Consider the following 26,751-nt stretch of genomic DNA (forward strand, 5'->3'; position numbering starts at 1 on the left):
CAGTCCAAAACAAGTCCTCTCACACCACACTGTTCCATTTTCTTTAGTAGTAATTAATCTATTGTGTTGAAAACGTTCTTTAAGTCTATGAATACATCAATAGCATACTTCTTACTGTCAATAACAATCTCTTCGGTTCAGTCCATTAATGCCAGTGTTGTTCTGTCCGACCTAAACTCATATTGATTGTCCATAAGCAAATTGTGTTTTTCCATAAAGCTGCCGAGCCTTTACAACAAAAAGCTTTTCGAAGATCTTGGAAATCTGTGGTAGCAAAGACACTGGCCTGTAATTGGTCAACTTGTGCTTGTCGCCTGTCTCATTTTTTTAATGTTAATTTTCTTGTAAAAATGCACGAGTCCTGAAATTGTTTTGGAAATGTTTCTATCCAATAAAGAAGTGTCCGGAGAAAGCTAAGTATTTATTTGATGCCTCAAATGCAAACCCTGTTTCCATATGAGTTGGGAAATTGTGTTAGATGTAAATATAAACGGAATACAATGATTTGCAAATCCTTTTCAACCCATATTCAATTGAATATGCTACAAAGACAACATATTTGATGTTCAAACTGATATTTTTTTTTTTTTTGCAAATAATCATTAACTTTAGAATTTGATGCCAGCAACACGTGACAAAGAAGTTGGGAAAGGTGGCAATAAATACTGATAAAGTTGAGGAATGCTCATCAAACACTTATTTGGAACATCCCACAGGTGAACAGGCAAATTGGGAACAGGTGGGTGCCATGATTGGGTATAAAAGTAGATTCCATGAAATGCTCAGTCATTCACAAACAAGGATGGGGTGAGGGTCACCACTTTGTCAACAAATGCGTGAGCAAATTGTTGAACGGTTTAAGAAAAACCTTTCTCAACCAACTATTGCAAGGAATTTAGGGATTTCACCATCTAAGCTCCGTAATATCATCAAAGGGTTCAGAGAATCTGGAGAAATCACTGCACGTAAGCAGCTAAGCCTGTGACCTTCGATCCCTCAGGCTGTACTGCATCAACAAGCGACATCAATGTGTAAAGGATATCACCACATGGGCTCAGGAACAATTCAGAAACCCACTGTCAGTAACTACAGTTGGTCGCTAACTCTGTAAGTGCAAGTTAAAACTCTTCTATGCAAGGTGAAAACCGTTTATCAACAACACCCAGAAACGCCGTCGGCTTCGCTGGGCCTGAGCTCATCTAAGATGGACTGATGCAAAGTGGAAAAGTGTTCTGTGGTCTGACGAGTCCACATTTCAAATTGTTTTTGGAAACTGTGGACATCGTGTCCTCCGGACCAAAGAAGAAAAGAACCATCCGGATTGTTATAGGCGCAAAGTGTAAAAGCCAGCATCTGTGATGGTATGGGGGTGTATTAGTGCCCAAGACATGGGTAACTTACACATCTGTGAAGGCGCCATTAATGCTGAAAGGTACATACAGGTTTTGGAGCAACATATGTTGCCATCCAAGCAACGTTACCAAGGACGCCCCTGCTTATTTCAGCAAGACAATGCCAAGCCACATGTTACATCAACGTGGCTTCATAGTAAAAGAGTGCGGGTACTAGACTGGCCTGCTTGTAGTCCAGACCTGTCTCCCATTGAAAATGTGTGGCGCATTATGATGTCTAAAATAGCACAATGGAGACCCCCGGACTGTTGAACAACTTAAGCTGTACATCAAGCAAGAATGGGAAAGAATTCCACCTGAGAAGCTTCAAAAATGTGTCTCCTCAGTTCCCAAACGTTTACTGAGTGTTGTTAAAAGGAAAGGCCATGTAACACAGTGGTGAACATGCCCTTTTCCAACTACTTTGGCACGTGTTGCAGCCATGAAATTCTAAGTTAATTATTATTTGCAAAAAAAAAATAAAGTTTATGAGTTTGTACATCAAATATGTTGTTTTTGTAGTGCATTCAACTGAATATGGGTTGAAAAGGATTTGCAAATCATTGTATTCCGTTTATATTTACATCCAACACAATTTCCCAACTCATATGGAAACAGGGTTTGTAACATCAGTTTACAGAGAACCAAGTCTACGCTGCTAACAAAGAAAGAAAAAGTAGGAGAGAGAGAGAGAGAGAGACTAAGGAAAAAAATTCTGACTTTCAGACCGGCTTTGGGGACGTGAGAAGACGCCGCACCGATCCGACTATTGCTCTCACGATCTACTCTTCCCTCACTCGTGAACAAGACTCCGAGGTACTTGAACTCCTCCACCTGGGGCGGGATCTCTTCCCTAACCCGGAGATGGCACTCCACCCTTTTACAGCCGAGAACCCTGGACTCGGACTTGGAGGTGCTGATTCTCATCCCAGTCGCTTCACATATCGGCTGCGAACTGATCCAGTGAGAGCTGAAGATCCTGGTCAGACGAAGCTAGCAGGACCACATCATCCGCAAAAAAGCAGAGACCTAATCCTGCAGCCACTAAACCAGATCCCCTCATTGCGCCGAGAGATTCTGTCCATAAAAGTTGTAAACAGAAACGGATGATGATTTTGTTTGCTAATCATTACTATAAGCCGAATATATAAATGATGAACAAACATGAAATGTTTTTGGTTTCTAGGTCATATGACTAAAAAACGATTGACATTTTCAAAACTGTTTAAAAAATAAGTAAAATTAATAACTGGAAAATTCTACGTGTGATTCAGCCATAGTATTAATGTACACCTCATATCGGATTTGACAAAACCTCATGGAGCTGGATGCAATCTTACTTGGAGGGGAGGGAGCAGGTGGTAGAGGTGAACGGCACCGTGTGTCCCCCCCTCTCAGTAAGCTGTGGAGTCCCCCAAGGCAGTATATTGGGGCCTTTAGTGTTCTTAATATACATAAACAACTTGTCATCAGCATGCGACTGTGAATTGTTCTTGTTTGTGGATGACTCGGCCCTGCTGGTATCCGGCAAGGACAAGTCACAGGTGGAGAAAATCCTCAGTGCTGAACTCTGTAGAACTTGCACCTGGCTCGCTGACAACGAGCTATCCATACACTTGGGTAAAACGGAATCCATCCTGTTTGGGTCCCACATCAACCTTAAGAAAGTCAATGACTTCACTATAAAAGTGGGTGACATTGTTATCACCAGGAAAGATGAGGTCACCTACCTAGGTTCCATTCTAGAGGCTAACCTTTCCTGTGATAAAATGGCAACCAACTGAATCAAAAAGGTAAACGAACGAACGAGATTTCTCTATAGAATCTCCTCTCTGGTCAACAAAAGCACCATGAAGATTCTAGCGGGAACTTTCGTTCAACCCTTTTTCGATTACGCATGCACCTCCTGGTACCCTAGCACCTCCAAAACCCTAAAATCTAAACTCCAAACATCCCAGAACAAGCTAGTCAGATTACTTCTAGACCTCCACCCCAGATCACACCTCACTCCTATCCACTTCTCCAAAGTGGGCTGGGTCAGGGTGGAGGACTGAGTAAAACAACTTGCACTGAGCCTAGTCTATAAAATCCGCTACAACTCCCTGATACCGAAGTACATGTCAAACTACTTCCTTAACGTAAATGACCGCCATAACCACAACACCAGGGGGAGCTCATTTAACAACGTTAAACCCAGATTCCGAACTAACAAAGGTCTTAACTCATTCTCTTTCTATGCCACATCAATATGGAATGCGCTCCATATGTAAAAGAAAGGGCATCTCTATCCTCCTTCAAAACCGCAATAAAAGTTCACCTCCAGGCAGCTACAACCCTAAACTAACACCCTCCCCGGATTGCTAATAATCAAATGTAAACAATCAAATGTAGATACTTTTTCTTATGCCTTCTGATCTCTCGCTCTCTCTCTATGCCCACTACTTGCTGTACATATACTACCAAGTCAGACCTACACTGTTCCAATATCCATTTCTCGGTTCTCAATTGTTGATGAGTGATAACAACCAAACCTAACCCCCCCTCCACACCCCGGATTGTAAATACGTCAATGTGATTATCTTGTGTGATGACTGTATTATGATGATAGTATATATCTGATAGTATATATCTGTATCATGAATCAATTTAAGTGGACCCCGACTTAAACAAGTTGAAAAACTTATTTGGGTGTTACCATTTAGTGGTCAATTGTACGGAATATGTACTTCACTGTGCAACCTACTAATAAAAGTCTCAATCAATCAATCAATCACGATTGAATACAAATCATGTATAAATAATACATAGATTTGATGAATGTATGTACAGTAAAGCCCTGCAGGATGATGTACATTTTTGGCTTCTCCCCAACACTCTCAACATGTCCTTGTTTTCTAAAATTGCTAAATTTCTGGGATTTTAATTTAAAAAAAAAAAAGTTTTTAAACAACAATTGTCATGGGTAAATGTTCTTTATTCACATATGCAGATTCTTAAAAACAAGACCATTCTTCATAACCTTCTGCCACCTTCTCTCTTTTATATATTCCATAAAGGTTTGGGAACATACATGTAAAACCATCACAACACAATCATCATATTACAGAAGAGAGTAATAAAGATAATAGAATGGATTACGGAGACCCAACAAATGATTAAGTCACGCATTTTAAAAGTTAATAATTATCTTGTATATAAGACAACTGTTAAAATGATGTATAAAGTAAATAATAATACGCTTCCAGAAGTGGTCCAGATGATGTTTCAGATGTGAACCAGTAAATATGAACTACGAGGGATTCATCTTCTGAATCATTAGAAATGAAAATATGTAATTATGTACTTCAAATACCTATAAAAACACTATTATGAATAAGTATTACATTGAATTATGAATATATATACACAAAAACTTTTATTGTAACATTTGTTTTGTACCGTTTACTCACCTTTTCAAATTGTTCTGTTCATTTTTAAGTAAAAGTACACCATGTTGTATAGTAATGCACGTACTTGACTGAAAAAACACTCATTTCGAATATCTTTTCGAAGCATATTAACAAGATTGTGTTACACAACAATGATGTCACACGTGCTGATTTTGTTAGAAAGTCAAAGTCTTGACAGTTTTTTGTTTTTTTTAAGTCCTGCAACTTTATTGGCTGCTGCTGTTCTCACCAGCACACTTGTGTTTGTCACACTGGTACTGATAGGAGAACCTTTCACCACACACGCTGCACCTCAACACTTTCTCTCTGGTGTGTGTTCTCATGTGTGCTACAAAGTATGATCGGTCGCAAAAGCTTCTCTCGCAGATTGAACAGGAGAAAGGTTTTTCACCGGTGTGCGTTCTCAAGTGTACTTTCAAATTGTTCCTCCGAACGAAGCCTTTACCGCAGATTGAACAGACAAAAGGCTTTTCTCCGGTGTGCACTCTCATGTGTAATTTCAAATGTTGACTTAATGCAAAACCTTTACCACATACTGAGCAGGGCAAAGGTTTTTCTCCAGTGTGCAATGTTGTGTGTCTTTTCAAATACTGAGACTGTGCAAATCCTTTACCGCATACTGAGCAGGTGAAAGGTCTCTCTCCAGTGTGTGTTCTTGTGTGTTTCATCATACTTTTCTTTTCGATAAAACCTTTGCCACAGATTGAACAGGTAAAAGGTTTTTCTCCAGTGTGTATTCTCATGTGTACTTTCAAAGATTCGCTTAGATTGAAATCCTTACCACAGACTGAACAAGAAAAAGGTTTTTCTCCAGTGTGCGTTCTTGTGTGTACTTTCAAATTTTGACTTGTTAAAAAACATTTGCCACACATAGGACAGCTAAAGGGTTTTTCTCCAGTGTGCGTTCTCATGTGTACCTTCAAATTTTGACTCGCTACAAAACCTTTACCGCACGTTGGACAGGCAAAGGGTTTTTCTCCAGTGTGCGTTCTCGCGTGTTCTTTCAACACATCCTTTCGTGCAAAACCTTTACCACACTTTGAACAGCTAAAGGGGTTTTCTCCAGTGTGTCTTCTCATGTGTGTTTTCAGATGACAATGGTATTTAAAGGTTTTGTCACAGTGAGTGCACTTAAAGCGTGCGTTGTCAGTGTGACATGTCTTATCATCATCATCAGAGTCTTCATCGTCAGTGTCAGGAGAGTGTGACGTTGTGTCCTCACTATCTGATAGTGGAGCTAAGAGCTTGTCTGCTTGTGATCCTCCACAGTGGTCTCCATCAGCTTCTGTTGTCATGTGTTGTGTTGAGCTGCTGCTTGGAGGCTCCGCCTCTCTCTTCTTCTCACTTTCACCTTTGACCTCATCATCTTCACCTTTCACAATAACCCGAATCACTGGGAACTCCTCCAACCACCCATGTTGCTCTCCCCCCTGACTGATGCCGTGTTCCTCCTCCTCCTCTTTAAAATGGGGGGTCAGTGGGTCCTTGTCGTCCTCTTTGAAGTAAGAGGGCTGTGGCTCCTCCTGCTGCATCCTGAAGCTCTACTCCTTTTGCTCAGGTAGAAGATGTTCTTCACAGACGCCTGTGAGACACAAGAAGACAAACACATGCTTTAGAAATGTCCAGCTATGTTTCAGTCACTATGGCATTCAGTGCGTTTAAAGGCCTACTGAAAGCCACTACTACCAACCACGCAGTCTGATAGTTTATATATCAATGATGAAATCTTAACATTGCAACACATGCCAATACGGCCGGGTTAACTTATAAAGTGCAATTTTAAATTTCCCGCTAAACTTGCGGTTGAAAACGTTTTTGTATGATGACGTATGCGCGTGATGTCAATCGTTGAAACGGAAGTATTCGGAGCCCTTGAACCCAATACAAAAAGCTCTGTTTTCATCTCAAAATTCCACAGTATTCTGGACATCTGTGTTGGTGAATCTTTTGCAATTTGTTTAATGAACAATGGAGACTGCAAAGAAGAAAGTTGTAGGTGGGATCGGTGTATTAGCGGCGGACTACAGCAACACAACCAGGAGGACTTTGAGATGGATAGCAGACGCGCTAGCCGCCGACCTCACCTTGACTTCCTCCGTCTCCGGGCCGCCGACCGCATCGGTGATCAGTTGAAGTCCTTCGTCGTACCGTCGATCGCTGGAACGCAGGTGAGCACGGGTCGTGATGAGCAGATGAGAGCTGGCGTAGGTGCAGAGCTAATGTTTTTAGCATAGCTCTGTCGAGGTTCCGTAGCTAAGTTAGCTTCAATATCGTCGTTAGCAACAGCATTGCTAAGCTTCGCCAGGCTGGAAAGCATTAACCTTGTAGTTACATGTCCAGAGTTTGGTAGTATTGTTGATTTTCTGTCTATCCTTCCAGTCAGGGGCTTATTTGTTTTGTTTCTATATGCAGTTAAGCCCGATGCTATCACGTTACCTCAGTAGCAAAAGTGCTTCACCGATGTATTGTCGTGGAGATAAAAGTCACTGTGAATGTCCATTTCGCGTTCTCGACTCTCATTTTCAAGAGGATATAGTATGCGAGGTGGTTTAAAATACAAATCCGTGATCCACAATAGAAAAAGGAGAAAGTGTGGAATCCAATGAGCCAGCTTGTACCTAAGTTACGGTCAGAGCGAAAAAAGATACGTCCTGCACTGTACACTCTAGTCCTTCACTCTCACGTACCCCATCCACAAATCTTTCATCCTCGCTCAAATTAATGGGGTAATCGTCGCTTTCTCGGTCCGAATCTCTCTCGCTGCTGGTGTAAACAATGGGGAAATGTGAGGAGCCTTTCAACCTGTGACGTCACGCTACTTCCGGTACAGGCAAGGCTTTTTTTTATCAGCGACCAAAAGTTGCGAACTTTATCGTCGATGTTCTCTACTAAATCCTTTCAGCAAAAATATGGCAATATCGCGAAATGATCAAGTATGACACATAGAATGGATCTGCTATCCCCGTTTAAATAAAAAAAAATCATTTTAGTAGGCCTTTAAATACAATTTATTGTATGAACCAGTCCAACATCTCCGTGGGGGACAAACACGCCGCTCTTTAAATTATACACAGGAAAAGAAGACCAATTTTGCTAGGGATGGGCGATACGGCCAAATGTATACTGTGATATATTATTAGGGTCCGAGCAGCTTTTTCAATTCGCCAGGGCCCGATTGAAAATGCTGTGTTTTTTCTTCTGTACAATTGGACCCCTTTTTGAGGTCCTTTGTATGCACGAAAACTCCCCATTATTTGCATTATTTGCAGTTGCAAATATGATGATGATAAATTTAATATTTTTGGGGTCCCGAAAATGAAATTTCAAAATTGGCTATCTTGCGCCACCTTTAAAATTAGAAAAAATTAGCCCCTCCTACAGTTTTACTAATCGACACAACGACGCAGGAGATGTCCACCATGACGGGACGCTAGGGGTGTAACGGTACACAAAAATTTCGGTTCGTACCTCGGTTTAGATGTCACGGTTCGGTTCATTTTCGGTACAGTAAGAAAACAACAAAATATAAATTTTTGGGTTATTTATTTACCAAATTTGCAAAATCTTCCACCAAAAATATTTTTCTTAGTGGAATATTTGATAATAATGGGAACCTTGGATAGGTCAATAATTCATAATAACAATGATTTTCATTCAATATTATGTTTTGAGCAATGACAGTTTGAAAGAAAAAAAAACTACTTTGTTTTATTAGTCAACATTGCAACTTTTTCTAAATTACATTTAACCTTTAAGCTTTTTTATTTCACTTTTGTTATGTTTTTGTTTATTTTAATAGTATTTTTGGAATGTGCCGTGGGCCTTTAAAACATTAGCTGTGGGCCGCAAATGTCCTCCGGGGCACACTTTTGACACCCCTGCTATAGATAATAAAAAATTTAATCTGATAAATCTATGGACAAAAAGCAGAGCCTGGCGACGTAGAAACTTCCTTACACATGCTTACACTTGAAGACATTTTTGTTGGTGGGTCGGGGTGTTGGGTGGAACGCAACTGCATGACTACTGAGGCGCCTTTATCACCCCCCTTGTGATGAAAAACTTTAACAGTAGAACCCTCCTTATACATTCTCTGATCTTTCCCAAAATATTTGATGGTGGGTTTGAGTATTAGGTGGGATTTAACTGCATCACTGCAATGGGGCCATTGTTGCCCCCTTGGGGTGGAAAATGTTAACTGTAATAACTTCCTTACACACGCTCCGATCTTGCTGAAATGTTTAAAGGCCAACTGAAAGCCACTACTACCGACCACGCAGTCTGATAGTTTATATATCAATGATGAAATCTTAACATTGCAACACATGCCAATACGGCCGGGTTAACTTATAAAGTGACATTTTAAATTTCCCGCGAAACTTCTGGTTGAAAACGTCTTTGGATGGTGACGTATGCGCGTGACGTAACCAGTGAAACAGAAGTATCGGTACCCCATTGAATACAATACAAAATAGCTCTGTTTTCATCTCATAATTCCACAGTATTCTGGACATCTGTGTTGGTGAATCTTTTGCAATTTGTTTAATGAACAATGAAGACTGCAAAGAAGAAAGTTGTAGGTGGGATCGGTGTAATAGCGGCGGACTACAGCAACACAACCAGGAAGACTTTGACTCGGATAGCAGACGCGCTAGCCGACGCTAGCCACCGACCGCACGGATGATCGTGGTGAAGTCCTTCGTCCTTCCGTCGATCGCTGGAATGCAGGTGAGCACGGGTGTTGATGAGCAGATGAGGGCTGGCTGGCGTAGGTGGGGCGCTAATGTTTTTATCATAGCTCTGTGAGGTCCCGTTACTAAGTTAGCTACAATGGCGTCGTAAGAACAGCATTGTTAAGCTTCGCCAGGCTGGAAAGCATTAACCGTGTAGTTACAGGTCCATGGTTTAATAGTATTGTTGATCTTCTGTCTATCCTTCCAATTAGGGGTTTATTTATTTTGTTTCTATCTGCAGTTAAGCACGATGCTATCACGTTAGCTCTGTAGCTAAAGTGTTTCGTCGATGTATTGTCGTGGAGATAAAAGTCACTGTGAATGTCCATTTTGCGTTCTCGACTCTCATTTTCAAGAGGATATAGTATCCGAGGTGGTTTAAAATACAAATCCGTGATCCACAATAGAAAAAGGAGAGAGTGTGGAATCCAATGAGCCAGCTTGTACCTAAGTTACGGTCAGAGCGAAAAAAGATATGTCTTGCACTGCATTCTAGTCCTTCACTCTAACGTTCCTCATCCACAAATCTTTCATCCTCGCTCAAATTAATGGGGTAATCGTCGCTTTCTCGGTCCGAATCGCTCTAGCTGCATTGAAAACAATAGGAAAATATGAGGAGGCTATCAACTGACTACGTCACGCTACTTCCGGTACAGGCAAGGCTTTTTTTTTTAATCAGATACCAAAAGTTGCGATCTTTATCGTCGATGTTCTCTACTAAATCCTTTCAGCAAAAATATGGCAATATCGCGAAATGATCAAGTATGACACATAGAATGGATCTGCTATCCCCGTTTAAATAAAAAAAATTCATTTCAGTAGGCCTTTAATGGTGGGTCGGGGTGTAGGGTGGGACATGACCGCATGTGTCGTGCGTGTGGGCCGATATGCGTTAACACCGTGTTGCCAGGGGGGCGGGGCCAGTTCATTTTTTTTATAGAATTGATAATAGAACCATTTTAAAATGGGTTACAAAGGCTCCTAATTGAGTTGCTGACAAATGCAGTAACATTTTACATCATTTCCAGTTTTTTTATTTTCTCAAAAATATTTTAGTCTACTGTATTTTTCCAACCATAGGGCGCACTGAAGAGTAGCAGGTCTATTCAGGTCTATTTTCATACAAAAGGGGGCGGCATAGCTCGGTTGGTAGAGTGGACATGCCAGCAACATGAGGGTTCCAGGTTTGATTCCCGCTTTTGCCATCCTAGTCACTGCCGTTGTGTCCTTGGGCAAGACACTTTACCCACCTGCTCCCAGCATACTTGCCAACATTCCCGATTTTCCCGGGAGACTCACTTCAGTGCTCCTCCCGGAAATCTCCGGGGCAACCATTCTCCCGAATTTCTCCCGATTTCCACCCGGACAACAATATTGGGGGCGTGCCTTAAAGGCACTGCCTTTAGCGTCCTCCACAACCTGTCGTCACGTCCACTTTTCCGCCATACAAACAGCGTGGCGGCCCAGTAACATAATATATGCGGCTTTTACGCACACATAAGTGAATGCAAGGCATACTTGGTCAACAGCCATACAGGTCACACTGAGGGTTGCCGTATAAACAACTTTAACACTGTTACAAATATGCGCCACACTGTGAACCCACACCAAACAAGAATGACAAACACATTTCGGGAGAACATCCGCACCGTAACACAATATAAACACAACAGAACAAATACTCAGAACCCCTTGCAGCCCAAACTCTTCCGGGCTACAATATACACCCCCCCGCTACCACCAACCCCCCCATCTCCCGAATTCGGAGGTCTCAAAGTTGGCAAGTATGGGTGTAATAAGTGTGACCAGTAGATGGCAGTCAAACATAAGATACGTGTAGACTGTACTATGATGGCAATATGAGTCAAGTAAACAACACCAACATTTTATATGTTCCATTGAAAATATAGAACATTACACACGGCACTCAAAAATCTCAAAATGTTTTAGTACGACTTTGGTAAGCTATGAAGCCACACCGCTTGAAGGATTGTGGGCGCATTAAACATAGGAGTATTACTATGATGTGTGTATAGGCAAGACATTGTCTGGCGTTTTGTTTCGCAATATTATGCAAAAGCAACTTTTCTTACCTTCTGGTACCTGCTGATCTGTATTTGGGATCTGCATAAGTCTTGAAAAATTGAGCGAGTCCGCCTTTGTAGTCCTTGCCGACACCGTAGTTAAAGGCCTACTGAAATGCGATTTTCTTATTTAAACGGGGATAGCAGGTCCAATCTATGTGTCATACTTGATCATTTCGCGATATTGCCATATTTTTGCCTGTACCGGAAGTAGCAGACGATATGCACGTGACGTCACAGGTTGTGGAGCTCCTCACATTCGCACATTGTTTACAATCATGGCCACCAGCAGCGAGAGCGATTCGGACCGAGAAAGCGACGATTTCCCCATTAATTTGAGCGAGGATGAAAGATTTGTGGATGAGGAAAGTGACAGTGAAAGGACTAGAGGGCAGTGGAAGCGATTCAGATAGGGAAGATGCTGTGAGAGGCGGGTGGGACCTGATATTCAGCTGGGAATGACTAAAACAGTAAATAAATACAAGACATATATATACTCTATTAGCCACAACACAACCAGGTTTAAATTTAATATGCCACAAATTAATCCCGCATAACAAACACCTCCCCCCTCCCGTCCATATAACCCGCCAATACAACTCAAACACCCGCACAACACACTCAATCCCACAGCCCAAAGTACCGTTCACCTCCCCAAAGTTCATACAGCACATATATTTCCCCAAAGTTACGTACGTGACATGCACATAGCGGTACGCACGTACGGGCAAGCGATCAAATGTTTGGAAGCTGCAGCTCATGCGTACTCACGGTACCGCGTCTGCGTATCCAACTCAAAGTCCTCCTGGTAAGAGTCTCTGTTGTCCCAGTTCTCCACAGGCCAATGGTAAAGCTTGACTGTCATCTTTCGGGAATGTAAACAATGCTACGCGTTTGTGTTGCTGCAGCCGGCCGAAATACACCGCTTCCCACCTACAGCTTTCTTCTTTGCTGTCTCCATTGTTTGTTGAACAAATTGCAAAAGATTCACCAACACAGATGTACTGTGGAATTTTGCGATGAAAACAGACGACTTAATAGCTGGCCACAATGCTGTCCCAAAATGTCCGCTACAATCCGTGACGTCACGCGCATACGTCATCATACCGAGACGTTTTCAGCAGGATATTTCGCGGGAAATTTAAAATTGCACTTTACTCATCTAACCCGGCCGTATTGGCATGTGTTGCAATGTTAAGATTTCATCATTGATATATAAACTATCAGACTGCGTAGTCGGTAGTAGTGGCTTTCAGTAGGCCTTTAAGCTTTTTCTTTTTCTCTATCTTCTTGTTATGGGATATTCATCCTCCGCAGTTGCCATTTCTAACATAAAGTAGTGTAAAGTTCATACTTATATCTGTCAGTAAACTCGCCATGAAAGCAATAAAACATACCGGTGTAGTGAGTTTAAATTATTCACCCAAAGAACCTTAGTATTAGAGAGTTCCAGTCGGAAGGTTTTTTACAGGACACATTTCCGGCAGATGAGGAGATGCTGCCCTGTTATTGATTTAAGTAAAGTCTGAATGTCATTAAAACAGTTAGCTCCATCTTTTGACACTTCTTCCAGACCCCGTCCTTGCACGCTACACCGCTACAACAAAGATGACGGGGAGAAGACGCTGCTGAAGGTGAGCCACGTAAATAAGACCGCCCACAAAACGGTGCATCCTGAAGCGACAGTCAGAAAGCGACTTGAAAATGATCTGTAAAACATCATCTATGCAACATTTTGACCAAAGAACCATCATTACATGTTATGTAGACCACAAGGAAGTGTTTAAATTTAGAAAAAAAGAAATACTAATATGACTCCTTTAATGCGTCATATAATCTGGTGCGCCTTATATATGAAAAAAGATTACTCAGGATTGAATTCAAAATCTCCTTACTAACTCACCAGTGCCTCCATGGAAATGCCCTCGTCTACCTTAAAGAACTGCTCACCCCCAAATCCTGCACACGACACCTCCGCTCCAAACAGGCTAACCTCCTCCAACCACTAAGGACAAAGCTACGAACTATGGGAGATCGGGCTTTCTGCTCCGCTGCTCCCAGTGTGTGGAACGCTCTCCCTGACCACCTGAGGGCACCTCAGACTGTGGACGCTTTTAAAAAAGGCTTAAAAACCCATCTTTTTAAAAAAAGCCTTTTTATAGATATGCATGCTGGTTCTAGCTATTGGGCTGTTTCTAGTTTTATATTTTATTTATTTGTATTATTTTTTTATTATTATTATTATTATTATTACTATTTTCTTTTTCTTTTTTTAACACTGTGGCACTTTGAGGTTGTTTGCTCAACGTAAAGTGCTTTTTACAAATAAAATATTATTATTATTATTATTATTAAAAATAGACCATTCATCAGCAGTACGGAAAAAACGGTAATCGTTTTTTTTTGCATTCTAACTCGTTCTTGGTGGCTAGCAATGCAGCTAATGGGAGCAATCAATTCTACCTCTTAACCACTTTACAAATGCATTCAAAAACCGTCAAAAATACTTCCTTTACCGTAACCTGTATAATAACAAAGCTGTAGCAACATTCTTATTGTAAGAGCGAACACTGAGGAACTCTTTTTCGAGCATAGCAACACATGGGTGTGCTTCGGTATTAGCCGTAAAGTCCTTCAAGGTATCCCAGGTACACATTGTTACCTTGAGGACATAATAACAGGAAAAGATGACAACGAACACCTGGAGAAACCTTGGCAAAGTGCTTGCCAAACTGAAGGAGTATGGCCTCCATGCAATGAGAAACAAATGTGAGTTTTTTTTAAAGGCCTACTGAAATGATTTTTTTTTTATTTAAACGAGAATAGCAGATCCATTCTATGTGTCATACTTGATCATTTCGCGATATTGCCATATTTTTGCTGAAAGGATTTAGTAGAGAAAATCGACGATAAAGTTCGCAACTTTTGCTCGCTGATAAAAAAAACCTTGCCCATACCGGAAGTAGCGTGACGTCACAAGCGGTAGTGCTGCTCACAATTCCCCATTGTTTACAATGGAGCAAGAGATATTAGGAGCGAGAAAGTGACGATTACCCCATTAATTTGAGCGAGGATGAAAGATTCGTGGATGAGGAACGTTAGAGTGACGGACTAGAATGCAGTTCAAGAGATATCTTTTTTCGCTCTGACCGTAACTTAGGTACAAGCTGGCTCATTGGAATCCACACTCTCTCCTTTTTCTATTGTGGATCACGGATTTGTATTTTAAACCACCTCGGATACTATATCCTCTTGAAAAATAGAGTCGAGAAGGCGAAATGGACATTAACAGTGACTTTTATCTCCACGACAATACATCGACGAAGCTCTATAGCATGAGCTAACGTGATAGCATCTGTCTCAAATGCAGATAGAAACAAAATAAATAAATCCCTGACTGGAAGGATAGACAGAAGATCAACAATACTACTATCAGGAGACACCGAACCAAACACTGGACATGTAAATACACGGTTAATGTGTATTCGACGCCTGTCGAAGCCTAGCAATGCTGTTGATAACGACGCTAACTTAACAACGGGACCTCGTCAGAGCTATGATAAAAACATTAGCGCTCCACCAACGCCAGCCAGCCCTCCTCTGCTCATCAACACCCGTGCTCACCTGCGTTCCAGCGATCAACGATGCGGTCGGCGGCCCGGAGACGTAGGAAGTCAAGGTGAGTTCGCCGCTAGCGCGTCTGCTATCCAACAAAGTCCTCCTTGTTGTGTTGCTACAGCCAGCCGCATACACCGATCCCACCTACAACGTTCTTCTTTGCAGCCTCCATTGTTCATTAAACAAATTGCAAAAGATTCACCAACACAGATGTCCAGAATACTGTGGAATTTTGTCGAAGAAAACAGAGCTCTGTGTATTGTGTCCAAAAGGGTCCAAACACTTCCGTGGACCTCGCGACGTCACACGCATACGTCATCCTCCAAAGGCATTTTGAACCGGAAGTTCCCCGGGAAATTTCAAATTGCACTTTATAAGTTAACCCGGCCGTATTGGCATGTGTTGCAATGTTAAGATTTCCTCATTGATATATAAACTATCAGACTGCGTGGTCGGTAGTAGTGGCTTTCAGTTGGCCTTTAAGCAGGCAATATCCTACTGCGGGAACACTATTGATAAGCATGGCTTGCATACATCAAAAGACAAAACAGAAGCCGTACTGCAGGCACGAAAACCAGAAAATGTGTCACAGCTGAGGTCATATTTGGACCTTGTTATTTTTATCACAAACGTAGTGACAACGCTGCACCTACTCAACGCCCTACTGCAGAGTGGATCAAAGCGGAAGTGGTCGGTCTAAAGAATGTGACAAAGGAGACAAAAAGGTTGATACCATCCGATGAACTGCTCACTCATTATGACCCAGAAAAAAACATTAGGCTGGCCTGCGACGCAAGCCCCTATGGTAATTTTTGGATTATATCACATGTTCCATCCATCCATTTTCTACCGCTTATTCCCTGTTATGAGAGCTAAATCTGAACGACCAACTGCATTTGCTTCAAGATCATTGACAAGCGCATAACGCAATTACGCGCAAATTCACCGTGAGGTCCTTAGTCTCGTATGGCGGATGAAAAAATTCCACCATTACCTCTATGGACAAAGATGTACTCTTGTGACAGACCACCAGCCTCTCTTGTCTATTTTTAGCCCTTGAAAGGGAATCCCTGTAATGTCAGCAATTCACTTTCAATGGTGGGCGATTTTTTTAGGAGCCCATTCCTACGATCTTGAATATAAAGGAACCAAACAACACTGTAATGCTGATACCGTATTTTTCGGAGTATAAGTCGCTCCGGAGTATAAGTCGCACCGGCCGAAAATGCATAATAAAAGAAGGAAAAAAACATATATACACTACCGTTCGAAAGTTTAGGGTCACATTGAAATGTCCTTATTTTTGAAGGAAAAGCACTGTACTTTTCAATGAAGATAACTTTAAACTAGTCTTAACTTTAAAGAAATACACTCTATACATTGCTAATGTGGTAAATGACTATTCTAGCTGCAAATGTCTGGTTTTTGGTGCAATATCTACATAGGTGTATAGAGGCCCATTTCCAGAAACTATCACTCCAGTGTTCTAATGGTACAATGTGTTTGCTCATTGGCTCAGAAGGCTAATTGATGATTAGAAAACCCTTGTGCAATCATGTTCACACATCTGAAAACAGTTTAGCTCGTTACAGAAGCTACAAAACTGACCTTCCTTTGAGCAGATTGAGTTTCTGGAGCATCACATTTGTGGAGGCAATTAAACGCTCAAAATGGCCAGAAAAAGAGAACTTTCATCTGAAACTCGACAGTCTATTCTTGTTCTTAGAAATGAAGGCTATTCCACAAAATTGTTTGGGTGACCCCAAACTTTTGAACGGTAGTGTAAATCGCACTGGAGTATAAATCGCATTTTTGGGGGAAATTTATTTTATAAAAGCCAACACCAAGAATAGACATTTGAAAGGCAATTTAAAATAAATAAAGAATAGTGAACAACAGGCTGAATAAGTGTACGTTATATGAGGCATAAATAACCAACTGGTATGTTAACGTAACATATTATGGTAAGAGTCATTCAAATAACTATAACATATAGAACATGCTATACGTTTACTAAACAATCTGTCACTCCTAATCGCTAAATCCCATGAAATCTTATACGTCTAGTCCCTTACGTGAATGAGATAAATAATATTATTTGATATTTTACGCTAATGTGTTAATAATTTCACACATAAGTCGCTCCTGAGTATAAATCGCACTGCCGGCCAAACTATGAAAAAAACTGCGACTTATAATCTGAAAAATACGGTAGTTTTTCACGTCTGCCACTATCAACAAGAACAGAGGAAAAAGCTTCTACCTTTAAAGGCCTACTGAAATGATTTTTTTTTTTTTTAAACGGGGATTGCAGATCCATTCTATGTGTCAAACTTGATCATTTCGCGATATTGCCATATTTTTGCTGGAAGGATTTAATAGAGAACATCGACGATAAAGTTCGCAACTTTTGGTCGCTGATTAAAAAAAGCCTTGCCTGTACCGGAAGTAGCGTGACGTCACAGGTTGAAAGGCTCCTCACATTTCCCCATTGTTTACACCAGCAGCGAGAGCGATTCGGACCGAGAAAGCGCCGATTACCCCATTAATTTGAGCCAGGATGAAAGATTCGTGGATGAGGAACGTGAGAGTGAAGGACTAGAGTGCAGTGCAGGACGCATCTTTTTTCGCTCTGACCGTAACTTAGGTACAAGGGCTCATTGGATTCCACACTCTCTCCTTTTTCTATTGTGGATCACGGATTTGTATTTTAAACCACCTCGGATACTATATCCTCTTGAAAATGAGAGTCGAGAACGCAAAATGGACATTCACAGTGACTTTTATCTCCACGACAATACATCGGCGAAGCACTTTAGCTACGGAGTTAATGTGATAGCATCGGGCTTAACTACAGATAGAAACAAAAGAAATAAACCCCTGACTGGAAGGATAGACAGAAGATCAACAATACTATTAAACCATGGACATGTAACTACACGGTTAATGCTTTCCAGCCTGGCGAAGCTTAACAATGCTGTTGCTAACGACGCCATTGAAGCTAACTTAGCAACGGGTCCTCACAGAGCTACGCTAAAAACATTAGCTCTCCACCTACGCCAGCCAGCCCTCATCTTCTCATCAACACCCGTGCTCACCTGCGTTCCAGCGATCGACGAAGGACTTCACCCGATCATAGATGTGGTCGGCGGCTAGCGTCGGATAGCGCGTCTGCTATCCAAGTCAAAGTGCTCCTGGTTGTGTTGCTGTAGCCGGCCGCTAATACACGATCCCACCTAAAGCTTTTTTCATTGCAGTCTTCATTGTTCATTAAACAAATTGCAAAAGATTCACCAACACAGATGTCCAGAATACTGTGGAATTTTGCGATGAAAACAGAGCTTTTTGTATTGGATACAATGGTGTCCGAATACTTCCGTTTCAACCATTGACGTCACGCGCATACGTCATCATACATAGACGTTTTCAACCGGAAGTTTAGCGGGAAATTTAAAATTGCACTTTATAAGTTAACCCGGCCGTATTGGCATGTGTTGCAATGTTAAGATTTCATCATTGATATATAAACTATCAGACTGCGTGGTCGGTAGTAGTGGCTTTCAGTAGGCCTTTAACCCTGCAGAAATGTTTCACGCAGAAGTCCTAAAGCCGCTGCATGTGACAAACAAAGAAACCCAGAGACAAACTAAATATAATAATAATATAATGCCAGCTCATGGAGACGCTAGGCAACAAGACCAGATCAACAGATCGTGTGGTGGTTCCATCGAGACTAAGAGCTTGAGTGTTACAGACATTTCACGAAGGCCACCATGGCATTTTTAAGATGAAAAGTCTAGCCCGATGGTACGTCTGGTGGCCAGGGATAGACAGACGGTTAGAAAATATCATCAAAGGCTGTTTGGGATGCCACAGAGTTCAGAATGCACCACCACTGGCACCACTTCACCCTTGGGAATGGCCATCCTCACCATGGCAACGTATACATATTGATTTTGCTGGTCCATTTCTAAAGGCCATGCCACCTGTGGTTATACGAATGAAATCAGCAACATAAAAAAAAACAGTGAACACTCTAAGATCCATATTTTCCAGGTATGGTCTGCCTGAACAAATTGTTAGTGATAACGGCCCACAATTCACTTTAGAAGAGCTCAATCTGTTCACAAAGAAAAATGGCATCAAGCATATCAAGTCAGCACCTTACCATCCAGCAACAAATAGATTAGCTGAAAGGTTGGTCCAAACCTTAAAAAGCCCATCAAAGCAATGAAAAAGGAGGACATTTCTCTTCAGCACAAGGTGGACAACTTCCTCCTTGTCTACAGAAACTCAATCCATGCAACAACAAATCAAATGTATGCACTTCTGTGCCAAGGAAGGAACCTGAGGTTCCGCATCGATCTCCTAAAAACAAGTCTGCAGAGGCAGGTGCAGAACAAACAATTTAGTCAAATGTCAAATACATCTGCAAGACAGTTTGAGGCTGGACGAGAAGTCCTGGCTTGGGACTACAGAGGAGACAAGTGGACCCCTGGAAAAATAACAAGATCAGGACCACTAACGTCTACAGTTGACATTGGAGGGCAGACCTGGGGACGTCACATGGATCAAATTCTGAATGCACAACCAAACTTGGAAACACGCACCGCAAACATCGCACCCACCAATATCGCACCCACCAATATGTCACCTGTAAAAGAGACTTTCTTGGGGACTGTTGTTCCAGAGAAGGACTCTGTTAGCCCTGAGATTACTCCAGTTCAGAGACACTATCCTGTAAGACACAGAACCAGTGTTTCCCATAAACTGCCAAGATACCTGTGGCGGTGGGGGCGTGGCTATGGGCGTGGTCACCATGACATCATCGAGTAATTTGCATAATTTACTACAATGATATGATTTTCTCTAAAAAGGCTCAAAAAATGTATACTTACTAATTAATAATAACAGTTTGGTTTTAAACGTCCATCCATCCATTTTACAATATAATTACAACACTTTATGTACATATTTATATACAGATTTGAGCAATAAGTTATTCACTGAAATATATTTATTAATTGTGGTTCTTACAAAAAATATATCTTATAAAAATATAAAAGCTAAAATGTCTCTTAAAGCTCAGCCCCTTTAATTAGTGCATACTAAATAATTTAACTTTAGCCTACTACTACAACCATATTATTTACCAGCATCATAAAGTGAAACAGAGGCAGAGGTGTCCTGCCACAGTCAGTAACAAATAAACAGAAAACAGTAGTGGTGGTAGTTAGACACAAAGCTTCATCAAACATCTGATCCACTGAACAAAGAGCTCCAAAAATCTTGATCCTACACTTCTCTTTTGTAAAGTAAATCTGAACAGCCGATATGGGCATCTACATCAACTATATGATTTGCCTGAAAAGCTTGACAGGACACAAAAAAATTAATTAAAATAAATTAAAAAACAAATAAAAAATTTTTATTTTTTTTGTGGCGGCCTTAATTCTTTCGTGGCGGACCGCCACAAATAAATGAATGTGTGGGAAACACTGCAGAACACCTCCCAAAAGACTGAAATTTATAAGTTCAAAGTTCTATAATGACTTCAAAAAATTGTTATGGGCTGCGATGCATCATAAAAGGTATTCGACATAAACACGCTATGAAAGAAAAAAAAAGTTGCGCTAAAATTGTATTTGTGCTTGCCAAATTGTTTATGTATTTGCTTTTCTAATGTACGGTCATGTGGTATTGATCTTAAACGGGTGTCAAACTCATTTTAGCTCAGGGGCCGCATGGGGGATAATCTATTCCCACGTGGGTCGGACAGGTAAAATCATAGCATAATAACTTAAAAATACAACTACGACAACTTCAGATTGTTTCCTTTGTTATACTTCGGCCCAAAATAGAACAAGCACATTCTGAAAATGTATATATCAGAAATAATCCTCTTGAAAAAACACTTAAAGTTAGTAGAAAATTCTGCAATTTCAAAAATGAACTTAGACTTGATCTCAATGTATCTACACAGCAATTACACTTTCAATCACAGCCCAACCTGGATTGAACAAAATACAAAATCAAGCATACATGAAAACTATTTTATGTATCAACTACCTCATTTGTCACATCAAGGTGCAGTGCCTCATGTACCATTTTGAGTGGGGTTACCAATTGTTTATTTTACTCCCGTTTGTTTTACATTGGGTCAAGGGGGAGGAGTCACAGCCCCGCTTTACCGTGTACCTCTCCCTTGGTATACTTGCTCGCCCCAGTATAAACTATTTGCTTGCCTAAGATAATTGCAAAGATGACATCCAGTGGACAAATTTAGAACAGCAGTTGTTTTCATTTAAAAATGCAGCTCAATCTTACACTTAGCAAACTCAACTTACGGGCCGGATTGAACCTGTTCGCAGGCCTAAACTGGCCCGCGGGCCACATGTCTGACATCCCTGATCTAAAAGATGAGGAAATGTAGTCTATGGACCTATTTTTCCTTGCGGAGTATTACCAACTACTGCCCGTCTATGAATGTTGTCATTCATCCAGGTAATTTTCATCTCAGGGCATTCAACTGGACTGTTTGGTTTGAGAACCGATGAAGCCTAAACATCTTCTAAGGCAATCAAAACAGTCCAGTTGCGATTGGTTGAATGCCCTGAGACACTCACTGCCTGTGAAGCACCTGTGTGCTGTGATATATAAATCAGTGTTTCCCACACATTCATTTATTTGTGGCGGCCCGCCACGAAAGAATTACATCCGCCACAAATAAAAAAATAAAAAACTTTTTTTGTTTTTTTGTCCTGTCCAGCTTCTCAGGCACATCATATAGTTGATGTAGATGCCCATATAGGCTGTTCAGATTTACTTTACAAAAGAGAAGTGTAGGATACTTCTCTTGTTGCCTTATTTGTATTTGACCACTACTGTTTTCTGTTTATTTGTTACTGACTGTGGCAGGACACCTCGGCCTCTGTTTCACTTTATGTTGCTGGTAAATAATATGGTTGTAGTAGTAGGCTAAAGTTAAATTATTTAGTATGCACTAATTAAAGGGGCAGAGCTTTAAGAGACATTTTAGCTTTTATTTTTTATAAGATATATTTTTTGTAAGAACCACAATTAATAAATATATTTCAGTGAATAACTTATTGTTCAAATCTGTACATAAATATGTACATAAAGTGTTGTAATTATATTGTAAAATGGATGGATGGATGGATGGATGGACATTTAAAACAAAACTGTTATTATTTATTAGTAAGTATACATTTTTTTAGCCTTTTTAGAGAAAATCATATCATTGTAGTAAATTATGCAAATTACTCGATGATGTCATGGTGACCACGCCCATAGCCACGCCCCCACCGCCACAGGTATCTTGGCAGTTTATGGGAAACACTGCAAATGGCACTCTTGTTTTATATGGCTGCGCTCTGTAGTAGTCAAACTGTGCTGGAGTCTGTTTGCATTTAAGAAGTTGTAAGAACACAACATTCGGGTAGCCAATTTTGACAGAACACGTGGTTGCAAGGCCACGTAATCAAAAAGGTCCACCAACGAACAAGATTTCTCTACAGAATCTCCTCTCTGGTCAACAAAAGCACCATGAAGACTAGCGGGAACTCTCATTCAACCCTTTTTCGATCACGCATGCACCTCCTGGTACCCCAGCACCTCTGAAACCCTCAAATCAAGACACCAAATATCCCAGAACAAGCTAGTCAGGTTACTTCTAGACCTCCACCCCAGATCCCACCTCACTCCTACCCACTTCTCCAAAGTGGGCTGGCTCAGGGTGGAGGACAGAGTAAAACAACTTGCACTGAGCCTTGTCTATAAAATTCGCTACACCTCCCTGATACCGAAGTACATGTCAAACTACTTTGAGAGTGTAAATGACCGCCATAACCACATCACCAGGGGGAGCTCCATAAACAACGTCAAACCCAGATTCCGATCTAACAAAGGTCTTAACTCATTCTCCTTCAATGCCACATCAATATGGAATGCACTCCCAACAGGTGTAAAAGAAATGGCATCCCTATCCTCCTTCAAAACCGCACTAAAAGAACACCTCCAGGCAGCTACAACACTAACCTAACCCCCTCCCCCTACCACATCCACCTCCCCGGATTGTAAATAATCAAATGCATATACCGTATTTTTCGGACTATAAATCGCAGTTTTTTTCATAGTTTGGCCGGGGTTGCGACTTTTACTCAGGAGCGAATTATGTGTGAAATTATTAACACATTAGCGTAAAATATCAAATAATATTATTTATCTCATTCACGTAAGAGACCAGACGTATAAGATTTCATGGGATTTAGTGATTAGGAGTAACAGATTGTTTGGTAAACGTATAGCATGTTCTATATGTTATAGTTATTTGAATGACTCTTACCATAATATGTTACGTTAACATACCAGGCACGTTCTCAGTTGGTTATTTATGCCTCATATAATGTACACTTATTCAGCCTGTTGTTCACTATTCTTTATTTATTTGAAATTGCCTTTCAAATGTCTATTCACCCACTGGGGTGAGTTTTTCCTTGCTCTTATGTGGGCTCTGTACTGAGGATGCCGTTGTGGCTTGTGCAGCCCTTTGAGACACTTGTGATTTAGGGCTATATAAATAAACATTGATTGATTGATATTCTTGGTGTTGGGTTTTATCAAATAAATTCCCCCCAAAAATGCGACTTATACTCCAGTGCGAATTATATATGTTTTTTCCTCTTTATTGTGCATTTTCGGCCGGTGCGACTTATACTCCGAAAAATACGGTACTTGTATAACTTGTATGATGACTGATGTGGACCCCCGACTTAAACAAGTTGAAAAACTTATTGGGGTGTTACCATTTAGTGGTCAATTGTACGGAATATGTACTGTACTGTGTAAACTGTACTGCTTCATATAATGTAGTCCCTTCCTTTGCAATCTACTAATAAAAGTCTCAATCAATCAAACGTTGCAAGTACCAGACGGACTGCATCATCCTCACAAGACAACTTACCTTCTCATAGGGCTGGGCGACATATCGATATACTCGATATATCGCGGGTTTGTCTCTGTCCCACATACACTACCGTTCAAATTTTGGGGTCACCCAAACAATTTTGTGGAATAGCCTTCATTTCTAAGAACAAGAATAGACTGTCGAGTTTCAGATGAAAGTTCTCTTTTTCTGGCCATTTTGAGCGTTTAATTGACCCCACAAATGTGATGCTCCAGAAACTCAATCTGCTCAAAGGAAGGTCAGTTTTGTAGCTTCTGTAACGAGCTAAACTGTTTTCAGATGTGTCAACATGATTGCACAAGGGTTTTCTAATCATCAGTTAGCCTTCTGAGCCAATGAGCAAACACATTGTACCATTAGAACACTGGAGTGATAGTTGCTGGAAATGGGCCTCTATACACCTATGTAGATATTGCACCAAAAACCAGACATTTGCAGCTAGAATAGTCATTTACCACATTAGCAATGTATAGAGTGTATTTCTTTAAAGTTAAGACTAGTTTAAAGTTATCTTCATTGAAAAGTACAGTGCTTTTCCTTCAAAAATAAGGACATTTCAATGTGACCCCAAACTTTTGAACAGTAGTGTAGAAAATGACTATATCGTGATATCGGAGTATACGTTCTCACGCAGTTGCTTTTAGCTGCTGGCATTACACGACAGGCTCTTCCCACTCCTTCTTGTGTCTCCTTCTCAGACAGCAAGCGCACATTCTTACACACGTCACATACTGTCACGACATACGTCACATACGTATACACACAGCAGAGACGTAGCAGCACGGCTAAAGTTAGCTGTGGTGCGACTGGTAATACGAGAGAAAGAAGGTGCGAATCTGGTAACAATAGAAGGAAGAATTAATTCCCAAGAAAAACCGCAGGGGGTCCATCGTCTGGCCGTGGTTTGGCTTCAAGTGGGAATATATCGAACAGACAACCGTAATTTGTCAAGTGTGGGGCAAAAGCGTTTCTACAAAAAGTAGCATTACTGCTAATATGTAGCATCATTTGAAAAGTCACCCGCTAGAGAATCAAGAGTGCTTACTCCGCATGTCAACATCTCCGTTTGGTGTCACACCAACAAAATGCCGAGGCAAACATTTCCACATCAACACCGTATGAAACAAATAGTCAACAACAGAAGGAGATAACGTCCGCAGGAACCTACCACATAACGAAGGACATACACTATTTGATTTCCTATTATGCAGCTCATTTTTATTTGACACTTATTGAAATATCTTGTGTGACATCATGCACAAAAGTGCACTTTATTTGTTTTTAACTATTGTAGTGGCGTTCTGTACAAAAAGTGCACTTTAATTTAGTGTTGTTTTGATAAGTCATCTTAGTGACATCATGCACAAAAGTGCACTAATAGCTTGTTTTCAAATGTCTCTGACAATCTTGCACTTTCTGTTTTGGAAATGACATGAATGTTTGTGCCACTGCTTGATAACAGTTTTAATTAATAAACACACTTTTGCTAAATTGACTTAATTGTGATTACCCTCTCTGCATGGAAGTTTAAAAGTAGCATATATTAATGCAGTATGAAGAAGAATGTTTTAATGTAGACACATAGAATCATCATACTGCTGTGATTATATGCATCAAGTGTTCATTCGAGGCTAAGGCAAAATATCCAGATATACATCGTGTATCGTGACATGGCTTAAAAATATCGAGATATTAAAAAAAGGCCATATCGCCCAGCCCTACCTTCTCATAGACATAATATTTAAGAATAGTGATATAATCAAATACAATGTTAGTAAAGATGTGAGAGTAAGAAGTAAACAAACCTGTTCTGTGTAGCACAACTTGATGTTTCTTGAAAACAGCGTCCAGTAGTTGATGTTGTCGCTCCTTCTCGTCTTTGGTTGGACAACGTCCCTCCTCGTACTCTGCTATCGGTTTTTCAGACATTTTCACACAATCAAAACACTTTACACTCACATTAGTTCGCTACTTAGCGATGTATTAGTAATGTCCGCGTCTCGTTGTTAGCAGCTAACAAGCTAAGCAACAAGCTAACCTAGCATGCACGAGAAACGTAAAGTGCGCTCAGACGGACAATTAATAACGATGTTTACTGTATTAAACACATACATATATGTTTACTGTATTAAACACATACATATATGTTTACTGTATTAAACACATACATATATGTGTACTTTAGCAACACTAAATTGTCCCTCAAGTGTGAATGTTGTCCATCTGTGTTGTGCCTGCGATGAGATAGCGACTTGTCCAGGGTGTACCCCGCCTTCCGCCGGAGTGCAGCTGGAATAGCTTCCACCACACCCCGCGACCCCGAAAGAGACAAGCAGTAGGAAATGGATGGATTCATGTGTACATGTACGTACCGGTCAAAAGTACAGAATTAAAAGGCCCACTTGAGGACTCCTCCGTCAGACGCCATCTCGCTTTTCCACCCGATCAGTGCACGCATGCGCGAAGACAACGTCACTTCCTGGAATTGCC

General features: G+C 40.8%; 1 protein-coding gene across 2 annotated transcripts; it reads right to left on the minus strand.

Moving 5' to 3' along the window:
* Positions 1–4,344: 4,344 nt before the first annotated feature.
* On the minus strand, positions 4,345–26,751 carry LOC133664660 (oocyte zinc finger protein XlCOF6.1-like). 2 transcript variants are annotated; one of them, XM_062069484.1, is made up of 3 exons: positions 26,634–26,751; positions 26,067–26,171; positions 4,345–6,422 (listed from the first exon to the last, which is right to left on the minus strand). In XM_062069484.1, exon 3 carries the CDS (start codon positions 6,370–6,372, stop codon positions 5,047–5,049), a length of 1,326 nt encoding a protein of 441 aa, XP_061925468.1. In that variant the 5' UTR covers positions 6,373–6,422; positions 26,067–26,171; positions 26,634–26,751; the 3' UTR covers positions 4,345–5,046. The 2 variants fall into 2 exon arrangements, with proteins under 2 accessions (XP_061925468.1, XP_061925469.1); XM_062069485.1 differs by having other exon boundaries at positions 26,067–26,168; positions 26,634–26,744.

The sequence above is a fragment of the Entelurus aequoreus genome, linkage group LG14 (assembly GCF_033978785.1).
Source record: "Entelurus aequoreus isolate RoL-2023_Sb linkage group LG14, RoL_Eaeq_v1.1, whole genome shotgun sequence".
NCBI lineage: Eukaryota > Metazoa > Chordata > Actinopteri > Syngnathiformes > Syngnathidae > Entelurus > Entelurus aequoreus.